This window comes from Protomyctophum bolini (assembly GCF_963924005.1).
Source record: "Protomyctophum bolini genome assembly, chromosome: 17".
Lineage (NCBI taxonomy): Eukaryota > Metazoa > Chordata > Actinopteri > Myctophiformes > Myctophidae > Protomyctophum > Protomyctophum bolini.
In genome coordinates this window covers 26,895,023-26,917,052 of record NC_137878.1, presented here as the reverse complement: position 1 = coordinate 26,917,052, position 22,030 = coordinate 26,895,023, and the positions used below count along the sequence as shown (strand labels likewise).

General features: G+C 41.8%; 1 protein-coding gene across 2 annotated transcripts in view; it reads left to right on the top strand.

Annotated features, from left to right (window-relative positions):
• The window catches only part of csmd3b (CUB and Sushi multiple domains 3b), a gene marked incomplete at its 3' end in the record, with an annotated part of 479,766 nt that overhangs the window by 342,526 nt on the left and 115,210 nt on the right, over positions 1-22,030 (top strand). For both annotated transcript variants that reach the window (XM_080787482.1, XM_080787483.1), the window contains 4 exons: positions 3,283-3,477; positions 3,857-3,995; positions 5,225-5,412; positions 6,419-6,607. In XM_080787482.1, coding sequence (XP_080643608.1) covers positions 3,283-3,477; positions 3,857-3,995; positions 5,225-5,412; positions 6,419-6,607 — 711 coding nt within the window. The remainder of the gene's footprint in view (positions 1-3,282; positions 3,478-3,856; positions 3,996-5,224; positions 5,413-6,418; positions 6,608-22,030) is intronic.

Sequence of the window (22,030 nt, the reverse complement as noted above, 5' to 3'; positions counted from 1 at the left end):
TATGACTATTTCTGTTTGAGCTGCCATTGGACATACTGCACTGTAGCCCCTCAGCAAGATGGTCGCCGGGTGAACTACGTCAGAGACTCCGCCTTGAGCAATCTAGCCTTTATATATGTCTATGGTTAGAATATCCAACAGAGCCATCCGTCCAAACAAAACAGAAATGGCAGACTAAGTGCCTGGGATCCCTGGGATTATTCCACCAAAACTACAGCAAAGAAAAATAATAAACACCTCAAATGCCTCAGATGCCTGGTGCCTCCTTCTCCAGACGGGAACATAATGTCACCCCATCAAAGGAAACAACAGGAGGCACCTTGGAAGAACCAAGGAATTGAGGAAGCGAGTGGTAGCGTGGCGAGTCTGCTTCATCGGTCTCCCAGTGGCCGCTTTATAGATCTACCACAGGTGCAAAACAGGCATGTGATTAATTAGGGATACCTGGAGAGTCAAACAGACCACCAGAAGTGAGAAGAAACTCTCCAAATAACACCGCGAGACAAGCAAAAGAAGCACAATTACAGTGTTTCCACCCAAGTCAAGCGACTTCTAAGTGCAGTTCAATGCCAATACTGCAAATTCTGTACGCTGTTTACATCTCCTTCTATGGGATTTATGTGAATACGTGGCCTGTGTGAATGTCAATCATATTTAATACATTACACACATTGGCAGTGTGTTTACTGCCAGTCAAGATGACAGCAGGACAAGTTGCTACGTCAATTTTCATTAGACAAAAACGCTTTTGTCGCATTTCATCACTTTTCCTGGCGTCTGGTCCTAATAAAATAAAAATAAACATTTGCGATGCTGACAAATTTTTAATACAAATCTGATGTTGCCATGCAGCTTTAATGGCAAGCGGTGCATGGCTACACTAGTCGGCACTACTTCTTACAAGACACTATGCGCACGGCTGCACGCAACAAGTGCTGTCTTCTTTAATCTGTCTGCAAGCCGCGACGACAACTGTCGATTGTGGCTTGGAGGTTAATGTACTGTCACTGTCTACTGTTGCTGGCATCTGCTGTTGCCTTTGAATTAATGAACAAAGTGACATTAAAGTGCTTCAAAACATAATGGATTTCTCTATAGTCCAGTCCACACACGGACCTAGCCACACGCACGCACACATGCATGCATTTAGTTTCTAATTCGGTATTAATGTTAGGTAAAGGACACATCAGTAAATGCCAGACAAATCCATCACTTTTTCCCGTGGGGGTGGGGGTGGGGTGGGTGGGCTTGGTCAATCCCGCTGGGCAATAGTGGGCTATTAGATGTCCGTCTAAAACCAACTTATAACCGTGCATGCGTCCGTCCTTGTCTGTCTGTCTGTTTACAGCAGCCTTTGGCCATGATAATATCATTCACCAACAATGTATAAATCGTCCTCAGGATGGTGTGGGTGCCAACTTGGGAGTTCCCTTCATGGACAGAGAATGGAGACGGCTTCAAAGACATTTTAAGATGTCGTCCAGAGAACTTAACATTTGGCATTTCATTAATTTGAATTATTTTTTTACTAGTACTACTGGACCCCTTAAAAATGACATAAGGCTACGATAACAGATTGCCCCGACGACTTCTGAGGGTATTAATTCTAATTATTTTTTTGACGCAGTACTACAGGACCCCTTCAAAATGACATAAGGCTACGATAAGAGAGTGCCCCGAGGACATCGGAGGGTATTCTATGCGTGAAATCCCCTTTCCCTTGGCTTGTGCGTTCTCCTCAGAGATCTAATGGCCTCTGACACAGAGTGGGGTCAAACAGCCCTCATGTTGCCGTACACTCCTGGACTACATGTTTTCTCAGTAAGACAGACGCGCATCATTTTCCAAAAATATTATTTTTGGAAAATGATGGTCCCATTTATTAAAAGAATGACCATAAAGTCGCGTATGTTCTGAGGGGCGTGGCTACCGTTACAGTCTATGATCGGGAGCCACCCCCCGGTCGAGTCAAAATCAAAACCAACGAACCCACCTCGTTGTCTGGGCCAGCCAATGGCCAGCTGGGCCCAAACGGATCTAGAAAGATGGCGATTTACAATTCAAGGACTGACTGGCTTCATCTTACGTCCATATCAGACCCGGAGAACGCTTTGTCCATATTTTTTTTACAGTCTATGGTTGAAACCCGTGTTTAAATCGATTATTTAGTCAGCCAGGTCCATGTTTTTCAAGGAAGTTGTGGCTGCAGAGGCAACATTACTGTCCTTCCTGTTCATATGTTGAATTGGATTTTCAAAGGTGGAAAATCCAATTGTTGGGGCCAACCTTTACTTTTTGGATACAATGTGCGGGGTAAAGGGTATAAGACTTGTGTATAGTGGAAAATATGAAACGCGGTGGAATGGTGAACCGGTGGGACCTCATCTCTTAGCGGAGGGAGAGGTTCCATATGGGGCTGAGACTCATCAAGTGCCAGTGGAGGACCCCGACTGCTCCCTCTGTGAAGGTCTGCTTTATTCCGTTTGGCCCGGACTGTCCTTCACACTTCTTAGCAGACCGTTAATCTGCTGAAATGGGAGAGGTGGAAAGCCTGCACCCGAGGTCCTCCTGACTGAGGTCTATGCCGAGCTCTCAGGAACCAGCTCTTATTAGCAGCTTATGATGGGGTGCATACTTAGTTTAATCTATAGTACATGTTGTTCCATCTCCCCCTCCTCTGTCTGTCTGTCTGTCCGTCTGTCTATCTGTCTGATTTCCCATGAGTTGGACAGATGCATAATGTGAATATCTTAGCTTTCATCCCAGTCATTCTAGATCTGCTGTGCAACTATTTTATTTTATTTGTTCTGTTCGTCAGGATATTTCATTGCATTCACCTGGTGTCTCAGCTGTAAACAGGCCCCTCATTACGGCTAGAATGAGAACTAGCAGCACTGTGACTGCTGCAGTCTATATACAGGTCTAGATGTCAGAGCCACTGTGAGATGCAATCTATCGGCAGATCACAAAGCATGTGACACAAGATGACAGGAAAGTCACGGGGGACATTTTTACAATGCAGAGAGATGTGGGCTCATAACATCACATCTTTATGATCCAATCTCAGGAAATTGCTTGGAAATTACAAGTGTAACCGTATATGATACAATATTTGCATGGGATCACAGTACGGCATATAGTGAAGAGTTCAGTGTCGGATCGAATCACATCATTTGCCATCGCCATCTCTATGAGTGCCCAGTCACTTCCTCTGAGATATTTCTTGATAAACTCTCTCTCTCTCTCTCTCTCTCTCTCTCTCTCTTAATTTTTATTATGCAGCATTTGGCCATAACGAGTGTCCAGACCCTGGCATTCCCATCAATGCCCGGCGCTTCGGGGACAGCTTCCAACTCGGCAGCTCCATATCTGTGGTCTGCGAGGACGGCTTCATAAAAACCCAAGGGTCCGAGACCATCACCTGTCAGCTAGACAAAGGAAAGGTCATGTGGAGCGGACCTATCCCTAAATGTGAAGGTAAGACGTTTGATTCATTTCCGTTTTAGAAATTGTAACATGCAATGCACGTTGCCTGAGATACTAAGGTAGCACACAGTACAGTACGTAAGTGATTAATACTGCCACAGCGAGAAGGTCCTGGGTTCAATCCCTGGCCCTTTTTGCATGGATTTATTCTGCATGCTGTGGTTTCCTACCACAGCCAAGAGCTGTGCAAGTGTGATGGGTTGAAGATTCAAACTAATGTACCATTGTTTCCAATTGTCTTGGCCCTGTGATCAGCTCCCGGATGCAGAATTTCAACAGAAGGTCTTAGAACAGAACAGAAAAACCGAAGAAAAAAATATATAATATAACTATATCCTCTCTCTCTCTCTCTCTCTCTCTCTCTCTCTAGCCCCATGTGGAGGCCATTATTCAGCCCCCACTGGAGTGATTCTGTCCCCTGGTTGGCCTGGCTACTACAAAGACTCTCTGAGCTGTGAATGGGTGATTGAGGCAGAGCCCGGACGGTCCATCAAGGTTACCTTTGACAGGTGTGTGGTTTGAGCGTGGTTGGGTCTGTGGTTTGAGTGACAGTTAGGATTTGGTTTATGGTTATTAAAAAGACTCTGAGAGCTGTGAATGGGCAATGAGAGCAGTTAGCCGAACCCAGAGCAGTGCTTCCCATGAATGATCCTGGGTGCTCAATTTGACACGACTGACAACTCCTTATTTTTCTAGCCAGCATGCAATCAACTAGTGGTGACAACTAGGCAATGACGTCAGAACCTGATGATGGATACTTCGATAGGCCATTATGAATTCACATAATGTATAATTTCCCATGAGTGCCTTTAAACAAAAAATACTTTCTTATCATATTCTGTCTCTGACTGTCTGTCTGCTGGTCTGTCTGTCTCTCTCACTCACTCTGTCTATCTCACACACACACACACACACACACACACACACACACACGCACACACGCGCACACACACACACACACACACACACACACACACACACACACACACACACACACACACACACACACACACTTTCTGCTTCTTTCTAGCTCCCTCTCTCTTGGGCGTATGTTGTTTAGCGTCAGTACGCCATTACAACTATCCAAACTGACGGCAATATTTGTTTTTGGGATTATTGCGATTATGAAAAGGCATTGGGGCTTTGGGGATTATAATGGGGGATTCTGAAAGTTTGAATTACTACAAATTATCTTTTACTTTGGAATGAATAGATTACGGTAGGATGTAGGATGCTTTTTATTGTGCACAGAATTTGGCAAATATGTCCTGTAGATAAGAGTCCTGACGTGAACTTGACCATGGCCAATTGACCATGGCCCTGATACGTACTTAGTAGCACCAACCCCCCGTTATTATAATAGTCTAGACGATTTCTCTGCGATGAATTCATTGATATAGGCCAACCGGCTGAGCCGTGCTGTAATTACTCAGTGACTCAGTCAGTCAGAGACGTTTGCGTTTAGGGCTGGCCCTGCTGTTGCAGTCCAGCCAAAAGGCACTTCAAAGCAGACAGAAGACATTGGATCACTGACACTGATTCAGCATTTAATGTTTAAACTCCAAAGTTTCTTGGAGCCTCAAACTGGTGCCAGATAAAATTTCATGCAGGCTCAAAAACGGAGTAAGCCTGATATTGCCAATTTGATGATTCTGTGGCATTGTAGCTATATATATGTGTACTTTACTCTCTTTCTGTGTTATGTGCACGTCTAAATCACCCCCGACTCCAATTAAAGGTTCCACACAGAGTTGGGTTATGACTTCCTGGAGATCCACGATGGGCCCAACCTCCTGTCTCCTCTGATTGGCTCCTTCAATGGATCCCAGGTGCCTCAGTTCCTGTTCAGCAGTAGCAACACGCTGTATCTGCTTTTCACCACGGACAACAGTCGCTCCAATGCTGGCTTCAAGATAATATATGAAAGTAAGTCAAAAACATAACCTTATACCTTGTAGCCTAGTTATCAACGGCCCTTGTACTGTCTATACACCAAATATCTTTGCCTAAAACTACCTCCTATTGCCCAGCGATGTGTTTGTGTGAACACAAACACGATGATTTGATTGGCTGATCACCCCATAGCGATGATTTGATTGGCTGAGCAAAGTACACATTGAGGATAAAAAGGTGAGGGCAGAAATGTGAAGACGCCAAAAGTGATCGGCCGGAATGTCATTTGTGATGATTTGATTGGCTGAGCACGGAATGTGATGTATGATTTTTTTATAAATGTTACCCCCAGAAAAAGCATGCTGCAAATAAATTGGTTAATAAACACAGTCAATCAGCTATCAATCGAACCATACCATGTGATTAACATGGTATGAAACAATTAATTATAACAATCAAATCAACTGGAAAATTTGCAAGTGTGGTTGCACCGACGTGAGTCGTGGTTTGCGGCATTGATGATGATGGCATTGACCCACATTTCACAGGGGCCCAGGAACGTAGCTGACCATTTGGTTGCCCTACTCATAGGATATTTGTGCTGCCCCCCCTCCCGACGAGAGCGCTGCATTTCCTCATTCAGATCGTCTATTTTCCCTGTTTGCGAGGACGCACACATGACCACTCGTACAAGCCGGAGCTGCGGAGAAATGTGTTATTATGAGGGTCGGCTTGGCACTTTTTGGCTCATTTTGTTGCCCCCCTCGGTGTGTTGCCCTACTCGCAGTGCGTATTGCACGTATACGTAGGAAAGACATGTATTTTATTCAGTCTGATCAGAAGCAGGGATAAACCATATCCATATCTCATTGAAGGGGGATATAATATCGGAGGCATGGATACCCCCTATTCCCCAAGTCAAACCCTGCATATCATGCACGTGCACTGAAAACATATGCCACAAACACGTGTGTCGTAATTGCATTCTATACTGTAGCAGCATATTCGACATCTGAGAGGGCTCTATTTTCTGATCAAGGTGTAACAGTGGACAGCTACTCTTGCTTGGACCCAGGCATCCCGGTCAACGGCATTCGGTACGGGCAGGACTTCTCCATCGGCTCGACGGTGTCGTTTGGCTGTGACTCTGGCTACAGACTCAGCCACGAAGAGCCGCTGGTCTGTGAGAAGAACCATTGGTGGAGCCATCCTTTACCCACGTGTGATGGTACGTGACTTTGACTATATATATATATAAAATGGCTGAAGTGGCCCTTAAAACATGCCTGTGTGAAATGTCTATTATACCATGAGAGAATGACTTCATACAATGACTATTGCTGTGTGAAGTGGGTGCTGTGAATTTGTAAAGTCCAAATGTAGGGGTGACAAATAGCTCAATTTGCTTTTGTCACCTTTCAGATGTTGTATTTTCCAGTCTAAATAATGCAAATTATTCCCAATCCTATATATACATGTTCCACTCCATTCACATACTGTAGGAGTAGGCTATATGCACTCTACTTATCACACTAAAAGGATCACATGCAAATTGGTTGGTCGATCCATTCAGCAATAGGGTTACACACCCTAACCCATTATCACCTGTCCATTAACAATGGGACAGACATGCTCCTAAACATTCCACAACATGCACAACCCATTTCTTCCCAACACGGTAGATAAAGGTGGCATTCCCATAGCATATGACTAGAAATAATGCACTGGTATTGTACAGTATAGCGTCATGCTTACCGTACATATAAAGACACACATCTACACACAACTGGCTTATTGTCCATCAAGAGTAAATGGTCAATCTGAAAGACATGTTTCATTCATACCAATTGTCAGATAACATCAACTCACGTCCACAACTACTATTATTTTTTCATAGTTTTAACCATCATCACAGTATGAATAAGGGATGTGTCACCACCCTTAAGCCCCATTCACATTGAAGAAGCAGAAGCTAGCTTCTGCTTCTTGGTCCCATGTTATCTCTATGCTGAACAGCTTCTGCGTTTAAAAGCTGGAAGAATAGCTTTTTTTTGTTTTTGCTTTTTTTTTTCCTCACCGAACCTTAACTTTAAAGCAGCTTTTAAAAGCTGGAGCTTTAAAAATCTGCGTGTAGCCAATCAGAGCACAGCGTGGTTTGAGGAGGCGGAGTTGAGCTCATTTTACGAAACCAAAAAGCCTTGGAAAAGCTGTCCGAGCCAATTGTCCGCATTAAAAAATAAACTTTTTAAATATGGGCTGTATATGAAATATGAATGGATATTTGGCAAGACCATAGCATATTTTGTGATAGAAATTAAAGTTTATATGAGAAACAAGTTGTCGAAGCGGTGAAAACAGGTTGTGTTCCGTGTGCCGTCGCGAGTGTCACGTTTCTGGGGACAAGTCATCGTGCATTCACCCCCCCCTCCGGTTCTCATCGAAGCTATGGATGGACTACTGAACTGAACTCTCCAGAACGCTATCCGTCGCTTGTGGACTGTTTGTGGACTAAACAGTGCACGCACACACACACGGTTGATAAATTAGCAGATATAGATAGATAGACAAACAACTAAACAATATGTTGTGTCGGAGTTTTCCCCAAAACCTTCCCCGAGAAGAGTGGAGGAGCAGCCGCTGCCGCTCTCAGCGCGTTTCTGTGCCGGTCCTCGTGTGTTTTGCTGGACGTTTCCTCGCACTAAAATTAATTGCCCTTGTCGCGGGACCTCGCCCTGAGCACAGGGAGTTGACCACTGGTGTACGCTCCTCGACACCCAGTCTCAATTTAGGGGGTCCTCCGCGGGCCGGGCCACAGGGTCCAGAAGTCGGTCCACTTTCGCTCGAGGTTTCTCCTCGACGACGGGGTCTGGCCGCAGGTCACCCGAGGCACTATCACCGTGGTACAGTGGCGCTAGTAATGTACGTACTACAGGAGTGGGGCCTTGATCATACCTTATATCAGTTGTATGTACCCCCTCTATTTATGCAATATGTTGCCCATGTTTTGTGATTGGTTTGCTGCGTTCTGAATCGATAAACCAATCGCATATAAGATTTATTTGAGGGAATCATTTAAATTGGTCTATTGCGTTCATGTAGGCCTATCGATGAACCTCATACCAAAAGTTGAAAGATAGTAGATAGCCTATATTTATAGATAGATAGAACACGTGTGTGTGTGTGTGTGTGTGTGTGTGTGTGTGTGTGTGAGATATTGAGCACCGTGGACGGTGGAGGAGCCGACACGGGGCTCACTTGCGAGCCAGTTCTCTCTCAGTGCCCCTGCAGTAATTACCCCCTCCCGGTTCCCACCGAGGTGAACAACTGAACCCCGTAGCTGTCTCTGACCGTGGACTAAACACACACACGGTTTATAAATGAGCATATATATATATATATAGTCTATAGACAAAGAACTAAAGTCCAGAGTCCCCAGCGCGTCGTATGCACCGCGTGTGTGTGTGTGCGCGAGAGAGATCAATAATTAATAGCCTTTATTATAAAGGCTATTAATTATTGATCTCTCTATGCACATGCATATCATACAACTGATATAAAGTTTATATCAGTTGTATGATATGCATGTGCACATGTCCGTTGCACTGGACTCCGTTCCGGTGATAATATCACCGTGATATTGATTATTAATTAAGTAATTAAAGTATGCATAGCCTACTACTAGTTGGCACAATGTTTCACATCATCTGCTAATTAAAAGCAAACTTTAAATGTGCTGATGCTGTAGTCAGTGTAAACGGTGAGGGTCCGTGGGGGTGGTGGAGGAGCGGTCTGACTCTAGGCTACTGCCACATATAGCCAGCCGAGGTCAGTGACAGACAGACAGCGCCGAGATGGGGGCTCCCTTCCACGGGAGACTTGGGACTGAATGTCCGGAAATCGCACGTAAACATAAGCTGTTTTAATTGCTTTTACGACGTGCTGGATATATACAATTGTATTTCTACGGTATGCTCTTTCTAAATCAACATTAACATTACATACAGAGCCGCCATTTAAAAAAATGCCCGGAGGGTTTCGCTCGTGGCCAGCTGGGGGAGAGGAGAGCGGAGTGGGGGGGAGACATGAGCGCTGAAGACGGGGAGGATTGAGATCCGGTCCGTTCGGTTATTTACAAACAAGTTTACCAAGATTATATTATTTATTCATCCATACATAGGTTATGATGTAACTAAATATATAAGTATGTCTCCTCTACAGTCGCTATTTTACATTTTAGACTTTCAAATGCGCATCTGCTCAAACTGCCTGTCTCTCGTCTCAAAGCCAGACAGCCAGTCCAGGCAGCTTGAGTGACAGGTACCTTGTACACGCCCACTTTCTCAAAAAAAAGCTGCGTCTTTTAGATTTCTGCTTCTGCTTTTTAAAGCAGCTTCTTCGGTCTGAACGGAGCTTTACACACAATTGTTAGAACATAAAGCATTTCTTATTATATGCTAGATCTACATGTAGTCACAGGTTAAGTACAATGGACAGTATGCACTCTGTAACATTAAGACCTACTCATGACATGTTCAATGTAGAAAGTTCAAGTAAAAGACTGTTTAATTTAATTAATACTCCTATCATGTTCCTTATAGTAATAGTTTGGAATGCAGGATGTAAAATGAAGCAGTTCTTGTCACTGTATTGTTCACAGTACAAGTTGTGATGAGCTTTCTGTAATGAACACACAAAGGATGTGTTGCTGTCAACCCTTTATTTGAAAAAGAAGAAATTACGGACAGTGTTTTTTTACAGGGTAAATATTTTCAGACAACATAATACAGAGAATCTAAACATATAATCAAACTAAGTCATTGAAATACTCTATGATTATATGTTAGTCCAAACAACACATGTCAACACAGAGACAAGTTACAATTGCACCACTAGTCCGTGAATATTAATGAATGTGACATTGTAATTGCTGTAGAATGTGGGCAAACACTGCTTCTCATATTGTTAAAAAACACACTCATCATTTAACAGCTTTTTCCTCTTTATGACACGTCTTCATGTGTATTTTTAATTGCCCATTCTGAGTACAGCCTTTGCCACAAACTGTACACGTAAAGGGCCTTTCCCCTGTATGAGTCATCATATGTGATTTTAGATTACTCATTTGACTACATTCTTTGCCACAAACTGTACATGTAAAGGGCTTTTCCCCTGTATGAGTCCTCATATGTATTTTTAGATCACCCTTTTGACTAAAGCCCTTGCCACAAACTGTACATGTAAAGGGCTTTTCCCCTGTATGAGTCCTCATGTGTCTTTTTAGATCAACCGTTCGAACAAAGCCTCTGCCACAAACTGTACACGTAAAGGGCTTTTCCTCTGTGTGATTCATCATGTGTCGTTTTAGATCACCCTTTTGACTAAAGCCCTTGCCACAAACTGTACACGTAAATGGCTTTTCCCCTGTATGAGTCCTCATGTGTGCTTTTAAATCCCCATTATGACTACAGCCCTTGCCACAAACTGTACACGTAAAGGGCTTTTCCCCTGTGTGAGTCATAATGTGTAATTTTAGACCACCCTTTTGACTAAAGCCCTTGCCACACACCGTGCAAGCAAATGGCCTTCCACCTGAATGAACCATTGCATGCTTCTTCAGATTTCCCTTTAGGCTAAAGATTTTGTCACAATATGTACAACTAAAACATTTCTTACCTGTGTGACTCCTCATGGAGTGACCTTCTTTTGGTGATTTGAGGTCATGGAGCAGCTTGTTGTTCAAAGACAAACTATTTCCTCCCATGTGTTGTGTATTGTGTGATTTTAGTGTGTTCAGTGTGTTCTGGTCATCCGTGGTCTCATCCCACTCATCACTGTCTTCAGTGAGGTCAGATTCAGAACATTGTGAAGAGATGAGCTGATCATCACTAGTTGGTTGTGATGTTCCACAGTCCTCTACATCTGCTTGTGTTTCCATGTGTTGAGATGAGGTGCTCGCTACATATCCTGTTTGCATGTTTTCATCATCATCTTCATGTTTCACTGATAATAATGTCTCTGTTGATCCACCATCCTCCTCTGATCTTTGAAGTAGCTCATCGTGTTCCTCTTTTATCTGTAGAGACTCTGGTTCCTCTTTGATAAGACTGGAGGTTATCTCCTCCTTTTCTTCTTTAATCTGTGGAGACGCTGGTTCCTCTTGGACCAGACTGGAGGTTCTCTCCTGCTGCTGCTCAGGGAATACCTCCTCTTTACACACAAGGAGGTGTATGGAGTCTAGACAGAAGATGCAAATGAGAAATCCATGATTATATTGTTTGAACACGACCTACATTCCATCATACTGTGGTGTCTTTGTATTGGTCAATAGTTGGAGGGTTCAACCGTAGTTGTGGTTGGAGGAAACGTCCACTGTTAGTTCCATATCTGTCCTAATGCCGTTTTGATTCCAGTGTGAAATGTCACACAAATTATTGTTTCTTACCTTAACAATGTTTTAATTTGAAAACTAGACTCTCCTTGATTTTCAAAAATAATGTATCATTACCTACAACCCATTGCTCTCAGATATATATCCTCTTCCAGCTGTGTTCAAATATGTTCAAGCCGTTAATGGTTAGATTAAACGTAGTGAAGGTTTTACCAACCTGCTCTGTGTAATTTGATGATTGGTTGTAAAACTATATCCAGTAGTCTGCGTTTGCGGTCAGTTTCTTGCTTGATGTGAAAAGCTTCGTCCTCGTATTCTGTTAGAATTCTTCCAGCGATTTCAAATATTTCTTCAGCAGCAGCAGATAGTCTCTGGTTGACCAAGGACTTCAATGTTTGTAGTAAAGCCATAACTCAAAACCTGCCCAAATAAACTGATACTAGATTTTTTTTTTGTAAGAACCCAAAACAAAACCTAAACGCTTCAGCTGGTGAAGAGAAGAGAAGTTCAGCTCTTAACAACTAGCAGAGATTAAAGTGTCACCAAGCAGACCAAACTCTTGTTAAATACTAAGAGAGGGCCCTGATGCTCCAATCAGAGTGAGGGTGCGGGACACCAACAATAGAACAAAACTGGCCAATCACTGCTCCCAACAACAAGGCAATTCAATTTGTTTTATATAAAACATTAAGCAAACGAAACATTATAAAAGGACAATCAGATTCAGTAAAAAATGGAATAAAGTTAAAGTTGCATTATGTAACTTTCCTATTCTACCCCGAATTTGAACATTGTTGCCTTAATTTAAAGCACATACAGTATTCATGGCGCAGAGCAAAGAAAATAGCACAAGAGCAAAAACAATCAACTGAATTGAATGAAATAATTGTTCAGTGTAGAATAATAATTACACCATCTCAATGAAAAACAGCTGCAAGCATGCATGTTTTTATCTGTGATCTATAATAACAGAGTTGTTGCAGAGCTGCAGTTTTCAGGGAGTTTGTTCCAGATACAGTATGTGACACATAGAAACTTAACGACCAACTTTTATTCTAGGGTCATAAAACAATTTCATCAACAAATAAAAACTATACTAAACTGTCAGGAAGGGACTAGTGGACAAGAATTCCAGTAGAAGTCATTTTACAATTAGTTGCATGCTGAAAATAGCTGTGAATTTAGGATTAAGAATGCTTACCTTGTAAATTCCAAATGTAGGGGTGACAAATAGCTCAACTTCCTTTTGTCACCTTTCAAATGTCACAGGGATGCTAAGTATTTTCCACTCTAAATAATTGAAATGCAAATTATTCCCAATCCTATATACACGTTCCACTCCATTAACATAATACGGTAGGAGTAGGCTATATGCACTCTGGACACGCTGAATCACATGTTTGTAAACAGCAGTCAGGCAAGAAATACTTCTCCCTAAAGTTCCCATAAAGTTCACTTGAAAGTTACGTTTGATAAACGTATATAATTATACATTTACGGTATGACAACAGCGAACGTTATTATGAAACATGAAGGACCTGGCACCTGGCTACTCTGCTTCTCTCTTGTGTCGTTTCACTCGTCTGCCGTTACTTCTCTGCAGTGGAGTTGAGCTGTATGTTGCTCCACCCTGGCGATTTGTAAGCCCATCACTGCCGCTTTTGCAACACAGTGTGGGCTTGTAGGTCAGCTTAAAAGACAACAGCAAAAAGCAGGCTTGAACGCGCAGAGGTAAGATGTGTTCTTTTTTATACAGTACGTGCCAGGAGAGTAGGTCCCCATGTAAACAAAGCCATACAATTCAATTCAATTCAATTCAAAGGGCTTTATTGGCATGAGAAAACATACGTTTACATTGCCAAAGCAGAAAGAACAATACAACATTACAGCAATACAATCAAAACAAAAATGATGTACTTTGACGGTCAGAATCTTCAATAGATCAACTTCTGTGTACCAAGATAACTCGATGCAGGTATAGTGCAGGAATATACACAATGATTAGTCTTTAGGGTGGTTGTGTTCCATTTGATATCCTTCTCCTATCACAGCAACTCACAAATCTTGCTGCTGTGTTTGCACATTGTTGTACTTCGCCCAGCAGATATGGGAGTTTTTTGTCATTGGTCATGTTTTCAAAATCTCCGTGTGTGGTTGTAATCTGTGGGAAGTATGTGTCTCTGATGTCTTGGTACAATGGACAGATGGTTAGGAAGTGTAGCTTGGTTTCCACTTCGTTTAGTGTGCAGTGGGTGCATAGTCTGTCTTCTCTCGGGATACAGGTCTGCCTATGACGGCCTTTCTCGATCGCGAGACTGTGCTCACTGAGTCTGTACCTAGTTAAGATTTTTCTTTGTTTTGGGTCGGTCACGGTGCTCAGGTATTCTGCCACTGTGTATTCTCTGTTTAGGGCCAGATAGCATTCTAGTTTACTCTGCTTTTGTGTTGCTTCTTTCCAATGTGTCAGATAGTTTTCCCTTTGCTGTTTTATCATTTGGTTTAGTCCAATGGGTTTTCTATCTCGTGGCTCTGTTTGTGTTTGTGCCCGGAGTTCCAGGGCCAGCTGGCTGAGGGGGCATCTCTCTAGAGTTTCACTGTGTGTGAGTGCCTTGTTATGGAGTGCATCTAGGTCACTTTCTTTTAGGTGGTTGTAGAACTTAAGTGCTCTCTTTTTTATTTTGATTATGAGTGGGTATCGTCCTAATTCTGCCCTGCATGCATTATTTGGTGTTTTTCGCTGGGTACGGAGAATGGATTTGCAGAATTCTGTGTGTAGGATCTCGGTTTGGTGTTTATCCCATTTTTCCAGGTCATGGTTTGCTAATGGTCCCCAGATCTCGCAACCATAGAGGGAAATTGGTTCTATCACCGAGTCCAGTATTTTAAGCCAGGTTTTAATTGGGATGTCTATTTTGATGTTTCTTTTGATGGCATAGAATGCCCTTCTTGCCTTGTCTCTCAGGTCCTTTACAGCTTGGTTGTAGTTCCCCCATACATTAGCATTTCTATGACCGAGGGTCGTTAGACTGGTGGGGATGGGCAACAACAACCGGGGGAGGGTCGGCCGTCAGGGTTACTTTTCTTCCTGGAACACGGTAGATAAAGGTGGCATTCCCATAGCCTATACGACTAGAAATAATGCACTGGTATTGTACAGTATAGCGTCATGCAAAGACACATCTACACACAACTGACTTATTGTCCATCAAGAGTAAATGGTCAATCTGAAAGACATGTTTCATTCATACCAATTGCCAGATAACATCAACTCACGTCCACAACTACTATTATTTTGTCATAGTTTTAACCATCATCATAGGACTAAGGGTAAGGGATGTGTCACCACCCTTACACACAATTGTTAGAACATAAAGCATTTCTTATTATACGCTAGATCTACATGTAGTCACAGGTTAAGTACAATGGACAGTATGCACTCTGTAACATTAAGACTTACTCCTGACATGTTCAATGTAGAAAGTTCAAGTAAAATATGTGTAGACTGTTTAATTTAATTAATACTCCTATCATGTTCCTTATAGTAATAGTTTGGCATGCAGGATGTAAAATGAAGCAGTTCTTGTCACTGTAATACAAGTTGGTGAAGCACATGTGTTGTGATGAGCTTTCTGTAATGAACACACAAAGGATGTGTAGCTGTCAACCCTTTATTTGAAAAAGAAGAAATTATGGACAGTGTTTTTTACAGGGTAAATATTTTCAGTCGTCATAATACAGAGAATCTAAACATATAATCAAACTAAGTCATTGAAATACACTATGATGATATGTTAGTCCAAACAACACATGTCAACACAGAGACAAGTTACAATTGCACCACTAGTCCTTGAATATTAATGATTGTGACATTGTAATTGCTGTAGAATGTGGGCAAACACTGCTTCTCATATTGTTAAAAAAACACTCCTTTTTCCTCTTTATGACACGTCTTCATGTGTATTTTTAATTGCCCATTCTGAGTACAGCCTTTGCCACAAACTGTACATGTAAAGGGTCTTTCCCCTGTATGAGTCATCATATGTAATTTTAGATTCCCCTTTTTACTACAGCCCTTGCCACAAACTGTACATGTAAATGGCTTTTCCCCTGTATGAGTCCTCATGTGTGTTTTTAAATTTCTCATTTGACTACATTCTTTGCCACAAACTGTACACATAAAGGGCCTTTCCCCTGTATGAGTCCTCATGTGCATTTCTAGATCAGTCTTTAAACGACAGCCCTTGCCACAAACTGTACACATAAAGGGTTTTTTCCCTGTATGAATCATCATGTGTGCTTTTAGATTAACCTCTTGACTGCAGCCCTTTCCACAAACTGTACACGTAAAGGGCTTTTCCCCTGTATGAGTCCTCATGTGTGCTTTTAAATCCCCATCATGACTACAGCCCTTGCCACAAACTGCACACGTAAAGGGCTTTTCCCCTGTGTGAGTCATCATGTGTAATTTTAGACCACCCTTTTGACTAAAGCCCTTGCCACAAACTGTACACGTAAAGGGCTTTTCCCCTGTGTGAGTCATAATGTGTAATTTTAGACTACCCTTTTGACTAAAGCCCTTGCCACACACCGTGCAAGCAAATGGCCTTCCACCTGAATGAACTATTGCATGCTTCTTCAGATTTCCCTTTAGGCTAAAGATTTTGTCACAATATGCACAACTAAAACATTTCTTACCTGTGTGACTCCTCATGGAGTGACCTTCTTTTGGTGATTTGAGGTCATGGAGCAGCTTGTTGTTCAAAGACAAACTATTTCCTCCCATGCGTTGTGTATTGTGTGATTTTAGTGTGTTCAGTGTGTTCTGGTCATCCGTGGTCTCATCCCACTCATCACTGTCTTCAGTGAGGTCAGATTCAGAACATTGTGAAGAGATGAGCTGATCATCACTAGTTGGTTGTGATGTTCCACAGTCCTCTACATCTGCTTGTGTTTCCATGTGTTGAGATGAGGTGCTCGCTACATATCCTGTTTGCATGTTTTCATCATCATCTTCATGTTTCACTGATAATAATGTCTCTGTTGATCCACCATCCTCCTCTGATCTTTGAAGTAGCTCATCGTGTTCCTCTTTTATCTGTAGAGACTCTGGTTCCTCTTTGATAAGACTGGAGGTTATCTCCTCCTTTTCTTCTTTAATCTGTGGAGACGCTGGTTCCTCTTGGACCAGACTGGAGGTTCTCTCCTGCTGCTGCTCAGGGAATACCTCCTCTTTACACACAAGGAGGTGTATGGAGTCTAGACAGAAGATGCAAATGAGAAATCCATGATTATATTGTTTGAACACGACCTACATTCCATCATACTGTGGTGTCTTTGTATTGGTCAATAGTTGGAGGGTTCAACCGTAGTTGTGGTTGGAGGAAACGTCCACTGTTAGTTCCATATCTGTCCTAATGCCGTTTTGATTCCAGTGTGAAATGTCACACAAATTATTGTTTCTTACCTCAACAATGTTTTAATTTGAAAACTAGACTCTCCTTGATTTTCAAAAATAATGTATCATTACCTACAACCCATTGCTCTCAGATATATATCCTCTTCCAGCTGTGTTCAAATATGTTCAAGCCGTTAATGGTTAGATTAAACGTAGTGAAGGTTTTACCAACCTGCTCTGTGTAATTTGATGATTGGTTGTAAAACTATATCCAGTAGTCTGCGTTTGCGGTCAGTTTCTTGCTTGATGTGAAAAGCTTCGTCCTCGTATTCTGTTAGAATTCTTCCAGCGATTTCAAATATTTCTTCAGCAGCAGCAGATAGTCTCTGGTTGACCAAGGACTTCAATGTTTGTAGTAAAGCCATAACTCAAAACCTGCCCAAATAAACTGATACTAGATTTTTTTTGTAAGAACCCAAAACAAAACCTAAACGCTTCAGCTGGTGAAGAGAAGAGAAGTTCAGCTCTTAACAACTAGCAGAGATTAAAGTGTCACCAAGCAGACCAAACTCTTGTTAAATACTAAGAGAGGGCCCTGATGCTCCAATCAGAGTGAGGGTGCGGGACACCAACAATAGAACAAAACTGGCCAATCACTGCTCCCAACAACAAGGCAATTCAATTCGTTTTATATAAAACATTAAGCAAACGAAACATTATAAAAGGACAATCAGATTCAGTAAAAAATGGAATAAAGTTAAAGTTGCATTATGTAACTTTCCTATTCTACCCCGAATTTGAACATTGTTGCCTTAATTTAAAGCACATACAGTATTCATGGCGCAGAGCAAAGAAAATAGCACAAGAGCAAAAACAATCAACTGAATTGAATGAAATAATTGTTCAGTGTAGAATAATAATTACACCATCTCAATGAAAAACATCTGCAAGCATGCATGTTTTTATCTGTGATCTATAATAACAGAGTTGTTGCAGAGCTGCAGTTTTCAGGGAGTTTGTTCCAGATACAGTATGTGACACATAGAAACTTAACGACCAACTTTTATTCTAGGGTCATAAAACAATTTCATCAACAAATAAAAACTATACTAAACTGTCAGGAAGGGACTAGTGGACAAGAATTCCAGTAGAAGTCATTTTACAATTAGTTGCATGCTGAAAATAGCTGTGAATTTAGGATTAAGAATGCTTACCTTGTAAATTCCAAATGTAGGGGTGACAAATAGCTCAACTTCCTTTTGTCACCTTTCAGATGTCACAGGGATGCTAAGTATTTTCCACTCTAAATAATTGAAATGCAAATTATTCCCAATCCTATATACACGTTCCACTCCATTCACATAATACGGTAGGAGTAGGCTATATGCACTCTGGACACGCTGAATCACATGTTTGTAAACAGCAGTCAGGCAAGAAATACTTCTCCCTAAAGTTCCCATAAAGTTCACTTGAAAGTTACGTTTGATAAACGTATATAATTATACATTTACGGTATGACAACAGCGAACGTTATTATGAAACATGAAGGACCTGGCACCTGGCTACTCTGCTTCTCTCTTGTGTCGTTTCACTCGTCTGCCGTTACTTCTCTGCAGTGGAGTTGAGCTGTATGTTGCTCCACCCTGGCGATTTGTAAGCCCATCACTGCCGCTTTTGCAACACAGTGTGGGCTTGTGGGGCGGCAGTGGCTCAGGGGTAGAGTGCCTGGATGGGAACCGCAAGGTTGCCAGTTCAAACCCGGGCTCCCCCAGAGTTACTGTCGAAGTGTCCTTGAGCAAGACACTGAACCCCTAATTGCTCCCGATGTGCTAGTTGGTGCCTTGCATGGTTTCCGCTGCCATCGGTGTATGAATGGGTAAAGCGCCTTGGATAAAGGCGCTATATAAATGCACCATTTACCATTTGTAGGTCAGCTTAAAAGACAACAGCAAAAAGCAGGCTTGAACGCGCAGAGGTAAGATGTGTTCTTTTTTTTACAGTACGTGCCAGGAGAGTAGGTCCCCATGTAAACAAAGCCATACATTAGCATTTCTATGACCGAGGGTCGTTAGACTGGTGGGGATGGGCAACAACAACCGGGGGAGGGTCGGCCGTCAGGGTTACTTTTCTTCCTGGAACACGGTAGATAAAGGTGGCATTCCCATAGCCTATACGACTAGAAATAATGCACTGGTATTGTACAGTATAGCGTCATGCAAAGACACATCTACACAACTGACTTATTGTCCATCAAGAATAAATGGTCAATCTGAAAGACATGTTTCATTCATATCAATTGCCAGATAACATCAACTCACGTCCACAACTACTATTATTTTGTCATAGTTTTAACCATCATCACAGTATGAATAAGGGATGTGTCACCACCCTTACACACAATTGTTAGAACATAAAGCATTTCTTATTATACGCTAGATCTATATGTAGTCACAGGTTAAGTACAATGGACAGTATGCACTCTGTAACATTAAGACTTACTCCTGACATGTTCAATGTAGAAAGTTCAAGTAAAATATGTGTAGACTGTTTAATTTAATTAATACTCCTATCATGTTCCTTATAGTAATAGTTTGGCATGCAGGATGTAAAATGAAGCAGTTCTTGTTACTGTATTGTTCACAGTACAAGTTGAAGCACATGTGTTGTGATGAGCTTTCTGTAATGAACACACAAAGGATGTGTAGCTGTCAACCCTTTATTTGAAAAAGAAGAAATTATGGACAGTGTTTTTTACAGGGTAAATATTTTCAGTCGTCATAATACAGAGAATCTAAACATATAATCAAACTAAGTCATTGAAATAAACTATGATGATATGTTAGTCCAAACAACACATGTCAACACAGGGACAAGTTACAATTGCACCACTAGTCCTTGAATATTAATGATTGTGACATTGTAATTGCTGTAGAATGTGGGCAAACACTGCTTCTCATATTGTTAAAAAAGACACTCATCATTTAACAGCTTTTTCCTCTTTATGACACGTCTTCATGTGTATTTTTAATTGCCCATTCTGAGTACAGCCTTTGCCACAAACTGTACATGTAAAGGGTCTTTCCCCTGTATGAGTCATCATATGTAATTTTAGATTCCCCTTTTTACTACAGCCCTTGCCACAAACTGTACACGTAAATGGCTTTTCCCCTGTATGAGTCCTCATGTGTGTTTTTAAATTTCTCATTTGACTACATTCTTTGCCACAAACTGTACACATAAAGGGCCTTTCCCCTGTATGAGTCCTCATGTGCATTTCTAGTTCAGTCTTTAAACTACAGCCCTTGCCACAAACTGTACACACAAAGGGTTTTTTCCCTGTATGAATCATCATGTGTACTTTTAGATGACCCACTTGACTGCAGCCCTTGCCACAAACTGTACACGTAAAGGGCTTTTCCCCTGTATGAGTCCTCATGTGTGCTTTTAAATCCCCATTATGACAACAGCCCTTGCCACAAACTGGACACGTAAAGGGCTTTTCCCCTGTGTGAGTCATCATGTGTAATTTTAGACCACCCTTTTGACTAAAGCCCTTGCCACAAACTGTACACGTAAAGGGCTTTTCCTCTGTGTGAGTCATCATGTGTAATTTTAGACTACCCTTTTGACTAAAGCCCTTGCCACAAACTGTACACGTAAAGGGCTTTTCCCCTGTGTGAGTCATAATGTGTAATTTTAGACCACGCTTTTGACTAAAGCCCTTGCCACACACCGTGCAAGCAAATGGCCTTCCACCTGAATGAACCATTGCATGCTTCTTCAGTTTTCCCTTTAGGCTAAATATTTTGTCACAATATGCACAACTAAAACATTTCTTACCTGTGTGACTCCTCATGGAGTGACCTTCTTTTGGTGATTTGAGGTCATGGAGCAGCTTGTTGTTCAAAGACAAACTATTTCCTCCCATGTGTTGTGTATTGTGTGATTTTAGTGTGTTCAGTGTGTTCTGGTCATCCGTGGTCTCATCCCACTCATCACTGTCTTCAGTGAGGTCAGATTCAGAACATTGTGAAGAAATGAGCTGATCATCACTAGTTGGTTGTGATGTTCCACAGTCCACTACATCAGCTTGTGTTTCCATGTGTTGAGATGAGGTGCTCGCTACATGTCCTGTTTGCATGTTTTCATCATCATCTTCATGTTTCACTGATAGTAATGTCTCTGTTGATCCACCATCCTCCTCTGATCTTTGAAGTAGCTCATCGTGTTCCTCTTTTATCTGTAGAAACTCTGGTTCCTCTTTGATAAGACTGGAGGTTATCTCCTCCTTTTCTTCTTTAATCTGTGGAGACGCTGGTTCCTCCTGGACCAGACTGGAGGTTCTCTCCTGCTGCTGCTCAGGGAATACCTCCTCTTTACACACAAGGAGGTGTATGGAGTCTAGACAGAAGATACAAATGAGAAATCCATGATTATATTGTTTGAACACAACCTACATTCCATCATACTGTGGTGTCTTTGTATTGGTCAATAGTTGGAGGGTTCAACCGTAGTTGTGGTTGGAGGAAATGTCCACTGTTAGTTCCATATCTGTCCTAATGCCGTTTTGATTCCAGTGTGAAATTTCACACAAATTATTGTTTCTTACCTCAACAATGCTTTAATTTTAAAACTAGACTCTCCTTGATTTTCCAAAATAATGTATCATTACCTACAACCCATTGCTCTCAGATATATATCCTCTTCCAGCTGTGTTCAAATATGTTCAAGCCGTTAATGGTTAGATTAAACGTAGTGAAGGTTTTACCAACCTGCTCTGTGTAATTTGATGATTGGTTGTAAAACCATATCCAGTAGTCTGCGTTGGCGGTCAGTTTCTTGCTTGATGTGAAAAGCTTCGTCCTCGT